Source organism: Peromyscus californicus, unplaced genomic scaffold (assembly GCF_007827085.1).
Source record: "Peromyscus californicus insignis strain IS unplaced genomic scaffold, ASM782708v3 Scaffold_7__1_contigs__length_154581171, whole genome shotgun sequence".
Lineage (NCBI taxonomy): Eukaryota > Metazoa > Chordata > Mammalia > Rodentia > Cricetidae > Peromyscus > Peromyscus californicus.
In genome coordinates this window covers 13,547,097-13,559,492 of record NW_026294595.1, presented here as the reverse complement: position 1 = coordinate 13,559,492, position 12,396 = coordinate 13,547,097, and the positions used below count along the sequence as shown (strand labels likewise).

At 50.3% G+C, this 12,396-nt stretch overlaps 1 protein-coding gene and 1 non-coding gene across 2 annotated transcripts; both read right to left on the bottom strand.

Annotated features, from left to right (window-relative positions):
- Positions 1–5,789: 5,789 nt before the first annotated feature.
- Positions 5,790–9,708, bottom strand: LOC128100624 (von Ebner gland protein 1-like). Its single transcript, XM_052723036.1, has 6 exons — positions 9,622–9,708; positions 9,039–9,175; positions 7,872–7,942; positions 6,667–6,777; positions 6,003–6,104; positions 5,790–5,815 (listed from the first exon to the last, which is right to left on the bottom strand). The coding sequence occupies exons 1-6, from the start codon at positions 9,706–9,708 to the stop codon at positions 5,790–5,792; spliced, it is 534 nt and encodes a 177-aa protein (XP_052578996.1).
- Positions 9,709–12,239: 2,531 nt separating this feature from the next.
- LOC128102775 (U1 spliceosomal RNA) lies at positions 12,240–12,396 on the bottom strand. The gene has a single exon (XR_008215535.1). It is a non-coding gene; the product is annotated as a U1 spliceosomal RNA (small nuclear RNA).

The following is a 12,396-nucleotide window of genomic DNA, read 5'->3' as shown; positions in this document are numbered from 1 at the left end:
TGCTGTGGGATGTTCTGCATGTTAAATGTGTTGCTCTGATTGGTTAATAAATAAAACACTGATTGGCCAGTAGCCAGGCAGGAAGTATAGGCGGGAAAAGGAGAGAGGAGAATTCTGGGAACAGGAAGGCTGGGAAAGAGAGACGCTGCCAGCTGCCACCATGAGTAGCAACATGTAAGATACCGGTAAACTACGAGCCATGTGGCAAGGTATAGATTTATAGAAATGAGTTAATTTAAGATATAAGAACAGTTAGCAAGAAGCCTACTACAGTCATACAGTTTATAAGAAATGTAAGTCTCTGTGTGTTTACTTGGTTGGGTTTGAACAGCTGCAGGCCTGGCAGGTGAGAGAGATTGGTCCTGACCATGGGCCAAGCAGGACTGGGGAAAACTCTAGCAACATTCTTTGAATCCATCCAGGATCAGCTTGAACCCAATACATCCACTAGATTTCCTAGAACGCAGGACAAGAGGATGATTGTCTCCTAGACACCTGCCCCATCCTTCCCTGTTCCCATCTACAGGAACTGACGTAGGATGAACCTAACCCTTCTACCTGATGCTTAAAACAGTGGCTACAGCCCCAGAATACACCATATTATGAGCTTTTGCCTCCTCCCAGTGTGCTCAGGGTCCACCAGGAGGAGAGAGGAACACAGAGATAGGTTCAGAGCTACAACTGATGCATTCTCTGAGTCCAGATGAGTATCTGTAGCAAGCAGACACAGCTGGTCCTGTAAAAATGGTAGATACGGTATGGCCAGAGAGAACAGTCCCCAGACCAAGACCACTCTGCTAAGTGCCAACTGGACCTCCCTGTCCTGCAGATAATTGAGATGCAGTCCAGACCTTATTCTTGCTCCACTAAACTGGACAACATAAAAAATGAAAGATTTCTTGAACAATTCGTGGGTTTCTGGAGTTCATCTTGCTTGAGCCTCGCGTTAAAAGAAAAATTCACAACAGAACACTTTTGAAGAAAGACAAAAGCTGAGAAGCTAAGAAACAGGGAAGTTGGCTTGTGGTGTCAGAGCAGGCCTCCCTAAGCCATTCCTCAGCCTCTGGATCCTCCTCAGAGGACAGGCAGTCTGTGACACCATACCTCGTGGGCTGCTTGGTGGAGTGTCCCTCTATGCAGACATCAGCAAGAAGGTAAGGCATGGCAGCTCACTGGCATCCAGCTGTGACTCCTGTCAGCTGTCTGTGGTGCTCACTCTGTCCTGACTCAGAAACCCAAGTCCTACCCTCAGTCTTCCCCAGCTCCTTGGAGCTGCCGGGAGTCCTCAGAGGCCATTGCTTTCCTCTCTCAGTCCTTTGAGCAGCAGGAGCAGCTGCATGGTCTCCATGGATGTGCTGTGCTCCGGGCTTGCCTGCAGCTGCTTTGTCCTTACCGAGTGACCCAGGAGGCAGAACCTGCCTGCTCTCACTGCTCAAAGACCCCACCATGATTTGCATCACTTTGTTTGCATGGAGCTGAATGGACTGTACTAAGTATTGTAATTAGCCATCCTGACTGTCATTTGCCTGTGAGGAAGCTTTGTCCCAAGAGAGAATGCTCTCAGAGAAGAACATACCTAGCCTCAAACCCAGAACCTAAGCCACCAACAGATAGATCACTTCCAGTTACAGGGTTATACCTTCAGCTCAGGCTGAAATTGGTCAGCTCACACTGAACTACCAATAAAGGAGGCTTGCTTGTCTTCCTTGTGATGTGTGGCTTTGTGTCTGTGACTATTCTATCGGATCCTGGCACCAACTATCAGTGTACATAGCAGAGCTACATGGAGACAATGATGTATTTTTCATCTGTATTACCTCCAAAATGACTGTTTCTAAATCATGCAAAATGAAACAAAGTAAAAGTGAAAATGTAGGGTTTATTGAGGGTTCCTCTGTTCAGAAACAGTCCCAGTGTCATCCATCACACAAACTGTAGCTGATCCATGCAGTGGAATAATGCTCAGCCATAAAAAGAATGAAGTTCTGACCCAAGGGTTGGAGGCTATGGAGCTAAAAGGGAGAAAGAGCTGGGATGTATGTAGAGAGGGAGAAGGCAGGAGATGGGGAGCATGTGAGTTGAGCTGGGTCCTAGAAGGAGAAGGGAAAGGTGGCTGAGGGTCTTGAAGATGCCTTGGTCATTGTCATTCTTTGGTGGAAATGGATACCATCCTTACTGTGGCTGGGCACAATCACAGCTGATTCTAGAAGAAATGTTGGGGTGAAATTGATGACCCTCCATAGGTGAGCCTCAGCTCTGGTCATTTCTAGCCTATGAGTTGGATCCCAGTGCTCACGAACACCCAGCAGCCCTGAACTGAAGCCCTCTATGAGAAAGAGCAGTAGGAGTTCTGGATGCTGAGGAGGGTCCATGACTAAACACACAGGCTGAAAGAGAGCACAGAGAAGGCAGTGCTGCCACCATAGCCCACAGACTGAGCAGGAGGGGACTTCAAGGTCTCAGGACAAGCAAAGTTCCTAGAAAGTGGAGGGACTGAATCAGTTGGCTGGCACAAGTCAGCCAGATGCATTTAGAAAAAAGTCTGTGCTCTGACCACCATCAGTCATCTTCTGAGGGTCTTTGGGAGAAATAAAGAGGCCAGCAAAGGTGCTGGACAGGAATGTGGCATCCATGGGTGCTTCTCAGAACCACTTCGGAAGCCATCTATGTTAGAGGAATCCATGGCATTTTGGGGCCCTCACTGGTCTTATGCTATGGAAGTCTTTATGCAGAAGTTTCTTTTGGGAAGAGTTCATTAAGGATCTCTGATCTCAGGGGCTGGAGAGATGGTTAAGTAGGTAAAAGCACTGGGTGGTCTTCCGAAGGGCCCAGGTTCAATTCCCAGCACCCACAGGGCAACTCACAACTGTCTATAACAATTCCAGGGGATCTGACACCCTCACAGACATACACCATGAAGGACAAACACCAAAGCACATAAAAAAAATAAAATATCTGATCTCAGCCGGGTGTGGTGGCACATGCCTTTAATGCCAGCACTCTGGAGGCAGAAGCAGGCAGATCTCTGCTAGTTCGAGGCCAGCCTGGTCTACAGAGCAAGTTCCAGGACAGCCAGGGCTACACAGAAGAACCCTGTCTCAAAAAAGCAAACAGAAAACAACAACAACAAAATCTCTGATCTCTTCCAAATTGCAAACTTCCAGGTCAGTCTTGGGTCCAGCCTCTTCTGGAGCACCTGGCACCAAGTCCAGAAACAACCTACCCTCTAAGTCAAAGTGAATTTATCAGATCCATCATTTCAAAGCCCGTCCTCATAACAGACCCCAGACTTCAGTTCTGTCCAGTACAGTCCATTGTCTACAGATGTTGGACAGCTAGACCATCAGAGACCCTGCTGCTCAAAGGAAAGATGATGCCAATAGACAAACCATACCAGGCCCAGGATGCCCAGAGCACGTGCCTGCAAGCCAGATGACTTCCCTCTGATTACACCTGCTAGGAGACCATCTTGATCGTCAGAGGTATTGAGAGAAAAGAGAATAATCATTACAGAAAGACAGAGCCAGCAATGGCCAGGTACATGATGCTTCCACAGAATGGCAGGTGCATGTAGTATAGCAGGAACCCACTGCCTATGGGGGACTTCAGGACCCTCCTCAGAGAAGAAACAGATTTCATGGCCAAAGAAGTCTGCACATGCTACCTCCAGTGTCCCTAGGAGGCCTGACATCCTGTACCAAACCTGCCAATATCCATGGGGCCCAGGAAGTGCAAGGTTATGATGGAGTTATCCTGGTACTCAGGGAAGTTTGGTTGATTCCTGCCTCCCCTAGGAGAAAAGAACCCCTCATCACAGGTGGTTTTCCATTACTACTCAGTGCAACCCTCAGGGTGATTTGAGGAAATACACTCATGACATTAGAATGTGCTGGCATGGAATTCCCTGGAGATGGGCTGTAGTGTCCCCTTTTCCCTCCCGGTATATTGGCCATCAGTCCTCCAGGACAAAGGGGCAGAAGTGGCGACAGAGAACGTTGTATGGCCCATGATAACAATGGGGATTGTCTTCTGGTAGACTGCTCCAGTGAGACAGCCCAGCTTTGTTCCAGAGTACAGGGAACATATAGGACGGGGACAGGAGTAGGGGCCTCACCTCATTTGCATTAAACAGCATGCTCCTCTCATAAAGTTCCTAGTACAAGTCTTAGTTATCACTTGAGGAAGCACAGTCCTATCATAATGCCCCTAGCACAGTGTCTAATTACCATACAGGCAGCAGGGGGAAAGCCTCTGCAGGGTACTGTGTCAAGTGTCCTACTAGAGATAAGTCAGGTATCCGGGCCTAGAGACAGTCTCCAAATAAGGTCAGGGAGAGAACAGAGCACCTCGTGCCAGGGGCAGGAAGTCCTCCATATTATCAAGCTCAGAGATAGCAGCCACGCCAGGTAGACTGCAATGTCCGACCAGCAGGGCCCCCAGCAATGGGCTATCTCCAGATACACAGGGTAATGTCCAGGAACACAGCAGAGGCTAGTGACAGCACTCTTCACTCTTCAGGGGGAGTTAGTTCTCAGTGCCCTCCTGTCTATCATTAGCCAGTATCCTAGGGATGACCCCCACCACCACTGTCATGGTAACCAATTGATCATCACCTGCCAGTAAGCTCTCCTGGGACCTCACTTCTGGCCTGGAGCCCCATACACTCATCCTCACACTCTTCCCACCACACCCACCACCTGGCTTTGAGAGGACACAAGCAGAAGTTCCTAGAGGAACCTGGGGTACAACAGTTTCACCCCTGCACCCAGACCTTTGTGGCCTTTGCCCAGAAAAACACCATGAGAACCAAGAAGAAGCTGGGAGCACCCATCCATCCTAGCCTCTTTCCTACCCCTCCTTCTCAAAAACAGCCCCCAAGGCCCTAGGATATGTGAGAGCACCCTGCCTAGTTCCCTCACCACCCACAGACATGCAGAGACACCAGGAAATGATGAAATTCTTTAATGAGAAGCAGGGCAGTGAGGGACAGAGGGTAGGGGTGGATGAAGCCGGAAGGGGGAGTGAGAGAGCGCCTTCTGTGTCCTGTGCTCAGATGGTCAGGGTGGAACAATGCTCTGAGGCAGGCCTGGACCCATGTGTCCCCTGCTGTGGAAAGGAGGAGTCAGTGGGGTCAAATGATTCATTCAGGGGAAAAATGTTGGGATGGCAGGAGCTCGACCCACCAGATCTAAACAGGACAAAGGTCATTTAACCCCCCCTGCAAACTGAGTCCCCACATTCTCCATGCCCATGTGTGAAGAGGGGACAGGTGACTTCAGGGCAACAGCATGGCCAAGGGAGGACAAAGATGCTGTTGGACCCAGGCTCTGCCCACACCTGGCCAGTTCACCTTGGGCAGGTCTCACAACTAGATCTCCCAGGCATCACACAGCAAAGAGGAACCTAGGAAGGCTGCTGGACCCCAGGCATGGCTGCCACATCCTTTAAAGCAATCCATGCCATCAATGGAGTCAACATGGTAACTGAGAGGAAGGGAGGGGCACAGGAGGAGTTTCCCTTCTGCAGAGAGCTGCAGGGGTACACACAGAGGACATTCTCTCCAGCTGCAAACCAGCTGCAGAGTATCAGCAAGGGCAGATGCCTGATGTTCAGGAAACAACACCCATGAAGGAGCCCTGAACAAGTACCCACAGGTAGAGTGCCTTCTGGTAGCACAGGCTGTACCTGTCTTCACAGGTAGGAAAAGGTTAGAACACAGAGTGTCCCGAAGCCCTGTGGACCCCAGAACCAGGATTTCCTCAAGTGTCCCCCCAAACTGGCCACTTACCCTAATTGCTTCCTAGAGGGCAGGTTTCTGTCCAAGAAAGAAAAAACATGATTCAGAAGACCCAGGGAATTCAGTCAGAAAGCCAAGGCCCCTCCATCAGCCAGCATGACCCCCACCCCTAAAGGACAAAGCTGGATGAGAGACAGCCTGTTGTCCTGAGTGACTGGCTGCCTTCCCTTCATGGGGCGGGAGGACAAGGCAGCTTGCTTCCTACCACTCTGCATGGGGATGAAGATGTCCTTTGCGTTGAGGCCTCCAGCTCTTAGAGCATTCTGAAAATCTTCCAGGGCCTCCTGGTTGATGTCAGGGTCTCTACCTACAGATGAGACGACGAGGGACAGGGTGTCAGGGACAGAGCTGGGGGAGCTGATAGAATTTCCTTCCCAGCCAGGAGGACTAAGCAGTTTTGGGGTGAAAAGGGAGACATTGCCCACCCATGCAGAGACATGACCCAGAGGCCTGGGTGAGAGAGGAGAGCCCAGGTGGGGAAGGAGAACCAGAACACCACACTTGTTCCCCCATTCATCTGACCTAGAAGACACAGGGGCACTGTGCCTTCAGTTCTCCTGAGTTCCTCTCAGGGCATCTGGGAACAGAGTGACCAACCTCACTCTGGAGGAGTATGTCACCCTTGTCTGAGGGCTCCATGCTGTCTCCCTGCTCTATGTGGGCAAGTGCCCAGCATCAGAGAGAGCTCAGGAGGAGACTCTGGGGCCTTCATCTCCAGGCAAGGACACTGACACCAGCTGTGATGGGGGCCGGCCTTTATACGCCGAATCCTGTTTCTATATACATCCTTCTTCCAGCTGGAACCCCACAGTGGTGAGGCCCCCTTCACCCCATGAGCCCTTGGTCCACCTCACAACAATGGGACTCACCCAAGAGTTTTGCAATTCGGAAGCGAAACCCATGCTTGCTGCTCTCCCAGTAGAAGAAGTAGTGGTCCTCCACTGCAGATGGTATGATGTAGAGCACCTGAGTGCCCCCAACTGTGGAGATACAGTGACACAGATTAAGAATAAGCCTCCTGACCCTTGAGCAAGGATCCAAGGGTGGCCTGGCACCCAGCCTGTCACCTCTCAACTCTGTAACCTCCCAGTTATTCAGGTCTGCCTGACCAGGTTCTCCACCATCCCAGAGCCTCAGTTATAAGAACCCTCCATTTCCATGGGAGCCACACAAATGGGAGATGGCCATGTCCCAGTTCTGTGTGTCGTACAGGAGGGTCTGCCTCTGGAGCCAGACATAGCCTATTCTTGACTCCCTCCATGAGGTCAGCCATAGCCAATGGGATATCACTGTGCAGTTATATTGACTAGTTTTATGTCAACTTGACACAAACTAAAGTCATCAAAGGAGGAAAATCCAACTGAGAAAATGCCTCCATAATATCAGGCTGCAGACAAGTTTGTAGGGAATTTTCTTAATTAGTGATTGATGGAGGAGGACCCAGCCCATTGTGAGTGGAGATGCCTTTATAAAAAGCAAGCCGGGCGGTGGTGGCACACGCCTTTAATCCCAGCACTCGGGAGGCAGAGGCAGGAGGATCTCTGTGAGTTCAAGGCCAGCCTGGTCTACAATGCAAGTCCAGGAAAAGGCACAAAGCTACACAGGGAAACCCTGTCTTGGAAAAAAAAAAAAAAAAAAAGAAAGCAAGCTGAGTAAGCCATGAAGAGCAAGATGGTAAGTACCACTCCTCCATGGCCTCTGCATCAGCTCCTGTCTCCTGCCCTGTTTGTGTTCCTGTCCTGATTCTTCTGATGGTGATCAGTGATGTGGAAATATGAACAAACTAAGGTCTTTCTTGCTCAACTTCCTTTTTGTCATGGTGTTGCAGCTCAGTATCTGTAACCCTAACTAAGAGAAGAGCCAGTTCTTTTCTAGTGACAAATCTGCCACACACAGTGCAGTGTTTGGTGGCAGTTACTCCCAACTCTAAGGAAAACTCTTGGGAGTGATCATGGGTATTAACAGGGTTACAAGAAGTAAAGGTTCTCTGTCCATGGGGCACCTAGAATGGCTACATTGGCCTCACATGTACCAAGGGAGGTTGGGTTCAGCCCTCACAGGCTCAGAGACTCACAGGCTGTGTATTTGTCAGGTTGATCTGTCTTCTCTAGGACAACGCTCATCTCTCGGCACTCTCCTGCAATCCTGGAAGACAGAGGGTCTGTGAGACACATTACCCAGCCACACACCTTCCCTCCTGGCGGCACCCACAACATGGTCTACAGGTGCCTGCTTCCAAGGGGGCCACGGGAGTGCAGGCTTCACTGAGTCCCAATTATGTTTCCAGCAGGCCTCCTGAGTCACATGTTCCAATCCCCTGGCTCCCACAGTGACCCAGTTCTGTGTCATGCCCCTGCTGGCTGCACCCTGACAACCTCTTGCTCACTCCCTTTGGGGACCCTAGGCTACTTGGATTGTAGACATTGTCTGGAGTAAGCCCTTCCTGCCTAGCCTCCATGCTGTGTGGGCCCTGTGGCTCAGCCTCTGTCTCTGGAGATATTTAGGGACCAGCCCCACCATCAGTGTCACCTGGCCTGTTGAGGGAACTCTTCAGTGAGTGGGATTGGGGGAAAAGAACAAAGGGCAGACTCCAGGGTAACTGCCAGGTCAGAGTCTGCCCAAATGTCGGATTCCGTGAAGACAGCACAGACACTGCCATGTTGTCCAGGGGCCACTAAGGTGACAGGAGCCCGAATGTCACATCAGACACGAGGGTAGAAGCCACACAGACGGGAGGTCACAGGTGTGAGACCACACAGGTGAGAGTCGACACAGAGAAGAGGTCACACAGAGGACAGGTCACACAGTGATTGGCCACACAGGTGGTAGATCACACAGGTGGGAGAGGCTGGGATTTCGGTGTCTCTTTGGAGCCTGAAAAGCTTTCTCCATAGGGCCCCATACACACTCTCACTCACTCTGAAATCCCAGGCTCTGCCTCTCTCCCAAGCAGAATTTCACATTGGAGGGTGAACAGGCCCAGACTGCATGTTCACACTGGGTCTAAGAGTGAAACCCTTCTCCAAGGGCCTGGGTCACTGACAAAGGATATCCCATCAGAATAGAAAATGGGTGCCCCTTGTAGCTGAGATATTTTCTCTGGGCCTCCCACCATCACGAGATCCTCTCTAAGCTGAGGCACCCTCAGTGGTACTGTTGCCCCCAGCTCAGCCTCCAGCTCTCCTGTGTGGGGAATCAAAGGCCAAGAAGAATGCTACCATCTCAGCGGGCACACACTCACTGGACAGTGAACTTGACTTCAAGGTTGCCCTCTTCCAGGGTCTTGATGGTCATGGGAGTCACAGACACAGAGCCGAGCATCTTTTTAGGAATCTTCTTGTCAGATGCTGTAGCTTTCACATACCACGTTCCTGACACCTGGAGAAGGCACCTGCCCATCAGGACTCAGGTAGACCCCAGGACCGCCCCTAGTCCTTAGTCCCTGACTCTACCTTGTCTTCCAAGTTGTAGACAAGTGAAACATATTCCAGGCTCCCTTTCTATTAACCCATTAAATAAACTAGCTCTACCAGGGTGGTGTGGTCTCCACCCCTTGCAGTTATGACACTATCTCAGACCCCTGCACTCCCAGAGAACAGTGAAGAGAGCTGGACTCTGGACTCTGACCTCCTCCAGCCCTCTGCACCCAGAACCATCTGACCAGATCCTTGTGCTGTGTCTGACATTCCCTCAGAGTAGAGCTTCAAGCCTCACTCTAAAATGATGTCTCTTTAGATGAAGAAGGAATGGGGGCTCTAACTGTCAACCTCAGCCCCCCTATCTGTCATAAACCCCCTTGAAGCCCCTGCCCATGTCAGCCTCACATCATGACTCTCTTCCACAGCAGGGTAGACCTGGGCCTGCAGGGCCACAACAAGGCCCAGGCCAAAGCTCAGGAGCAGGGCCTTCATCTCCACAGTCTGTGCTCACAGGTGCCCAACAAGTCACTTGACAGGCTGAGGAGGCTGTGCTGGGGCCCCACTCAGCTGCCCTTTATACTGCTCACCCCGGGTCCCCAGGGAACTTGGCAAGGACGACTGACCAGTCCCTTCCTGGCCATTCATCATGGCCAGGTCTTCAGTGGACCAAATAAAATGTCATCATTGTTGAAAGTTGCTAGAGAACACTCATAGCTCAAAGGATGATGGGACAGGGCTCCTTGCAGATTTGCCCTGGCAAGAAAGTGAATCTGAGTTAGAGGTGCAACCTCCCATGTCAGGATCCCGTGGGGGTGAGTAGAGCAGGATGGAACCCCTCCTGCACACACTGTGGTCATCCAGCTGGCTGACATGCTCATTGACACACAGGAGGCCACCGAAGCCAGACAGTCTTGTGCTCCATTCTCAGGAACCTTCCTCAATCCCAGGGCAGGATACTGAACCTTAGATTCATCTTGGAAAAAGAGGAAAGTGAGGCCTGCTGTGTGACTGTCAAAATGTGTGCTTAAAGATGTGTCCCCTCCTCAGCAAGGTGTGTGCACTAGTCCCTGACCATATGTGGAACAATGATGGGTCAGACACAGGAAGCAAGCAAGCAGGCCTGTGTGAGCACATGTGCACACAGGCACACATGTACACACAATGGCAATGGGACAGAATCAGAGGTAGATCTGGAAAGGTGGCTCAGCAGTTAAGAGCCCTTTAAAGATGCTCTTGCAGACGACCTGGGTTCAGTTCCTAGCATCCGTATGGTGCCTCACAACCTCCTGTAACTCCAGCACCAGGGTACCTGACATTCTCTTCTGCCCTCTACAGGGTTTGACATGCACATAGGGCATATAAATTTATCCAGCCTCATAAAGATACAAATAAATAAAAAATTAGTGAAAAACTAAACAAAACAAAAACAAAACACAGGCTGCCATAGGGTCCAAGGCCTCTAGGCTGGCAGGACCATTGTCATAGTTAGGATTAGTATTGTTATAATGAAACCCCATAACCAACACAACTTGGAGAATAAAGGGTTTATTTGGATTACAGTTCAGAATCACTGTATTCATCATTGAAAGAATTCTGGACAGGAGCACAACCAGGATGGGCACCTGGAGGCAGGAGCTGATGCAGAAGCCATTGAGGAATGCTGCTTATGGAGTTACTCAACATAGCTTACTCATCCTGCTGTCTGACGGAACCCAGGACCTCCAGCCCAGGTTTGATTTCACCAACATTGGGCTTGGTGCTTCCCCAACAATCACTAATTAAGAAGATGACCTATAGGTACAGGGTTGCCCTCAGCCTGATCTTTTGGAGGCATTTTCTCAGTGGAGGCTCTCTTCTCTCCAGTGACTCTAGCTTGGGTCAAGTTGACATAAAACTAGCCAGCACAATTGACCCCTTGTCAACTTGATACACAAACATATCACTGTTAAGTCACGACTTTTCCTTTATTTTTCATCCCCAAGTAAAAAAATAAGTGAAACACTTTCTTACTTCAAGAGGGAAGAACTAGGGTACAGTCATAGTCTGAATAAAGGAAAAATGAAACTCCATTTGTGTGAATAACTGAATGTCCAGTGTCTGGGATCCACTCACAATCTTCTGGGCTTCTCCGAAGTGCCTGGGTCTCTTCTCCGGCTCCACCCTCTACAGCACACACAGCTCGTCTTCTAGGCTCCAGCAGGCTCCACTCCACTGCTGCTGCTGTTCTTGGTGGTCATCCCATGGTGCTGGCATCTCCAAAGGCCGGCTCTTCTGCTGCCCTTCCATCAATAGCCTCTCCTGGGCTCTCTTCAGGGACTCCAGCCCTGCCACATTGTGCCAAGCCTCAGCTCTTCACTATGACCCCTTCATGCCTTGTACAGCAGTATCTCCTGGCTGACTCTTATGCTACCAAGTTGGGCTGCCAGCATGAGGTACGACCTGAGTTGCCTCTGAAACACAGTTGTGTGCTGACCCTGAGGAAACACTTTCCAGAAGACTTAACCTCAGTGATGCTGCTCTCTTCTAAGTTACTGCTAATTTCTCAGCCACACCTGACCAGACTCCACAGATTCTTCACACAAATGGTTCAGTAGTCTTTCCTTCCCTCTGAGACTTCACAAGCCAGGCCTCCATCACCTGCACCTGCTCTCAGCATTCTTATTTTCCAGCCTCCCACAGAACATCTCACTAATTTTGAGCCCTCAATGACGTTTCTAGCCCAAAGTTCCAAAGTCTTTCAACAATCCTCCACAAAGCACATGGTCAGATCTGTCACAGCAAGACCCCACAATCTTGGCACCAACTTCTGTCTTAGCTGGGGTTACTATTGCTCTGATGAAACACCATGACCAAAAGCACCTTGGGGAGGACAAGGTTTGGCTCACACTTCTACATCACTGTTCATCATTGAAGGAAGTCAGGGCAGATAACTGGAGGCAGGAGCTGATGCAGAGGCCGTGGAGGAGTGCTGCTTATTAGCTTATTCCACGTGGCTTGTTCAACCTATTTTCTTTTCTTTTTTCCAGGGAAGAGAATGATTGCAGTCCCCCACTACCACAAATTATGCAGTTGAGTTTTCCACGTTTGGGGAAATCACAGGGTCAGTACATCCAGAGTGCAATGCATAAGCCTCACCCTGGGAAAACCACCTTCAGGGTACCTCCCCTGCCAGGTAAGTAT

Coding starts and splice junctions, on each gene's coding strand:
- LOC128100624 (XM_052723036.1), bottom strand. CDS start 9,708: ATGAAGGCCCTGCTCCTGAGCTTTGGCCTGGGCCTTGTTGTGGCCCTG. Junction 9,176..9,621: donor CTGTGGAAGAGAGTCATGAT/GTGAGGCTGACA, acceptor TGCCTTCTCCAG/GTGTCAGGAACGTGGTATGT. Junction 6,105..6,666: donor CCGAATTGCAAAACTCTTGG/GTGAGTCCCATT, acceptor TCTCATCTGTAG/GTAGAGACCCTGACATCAAC.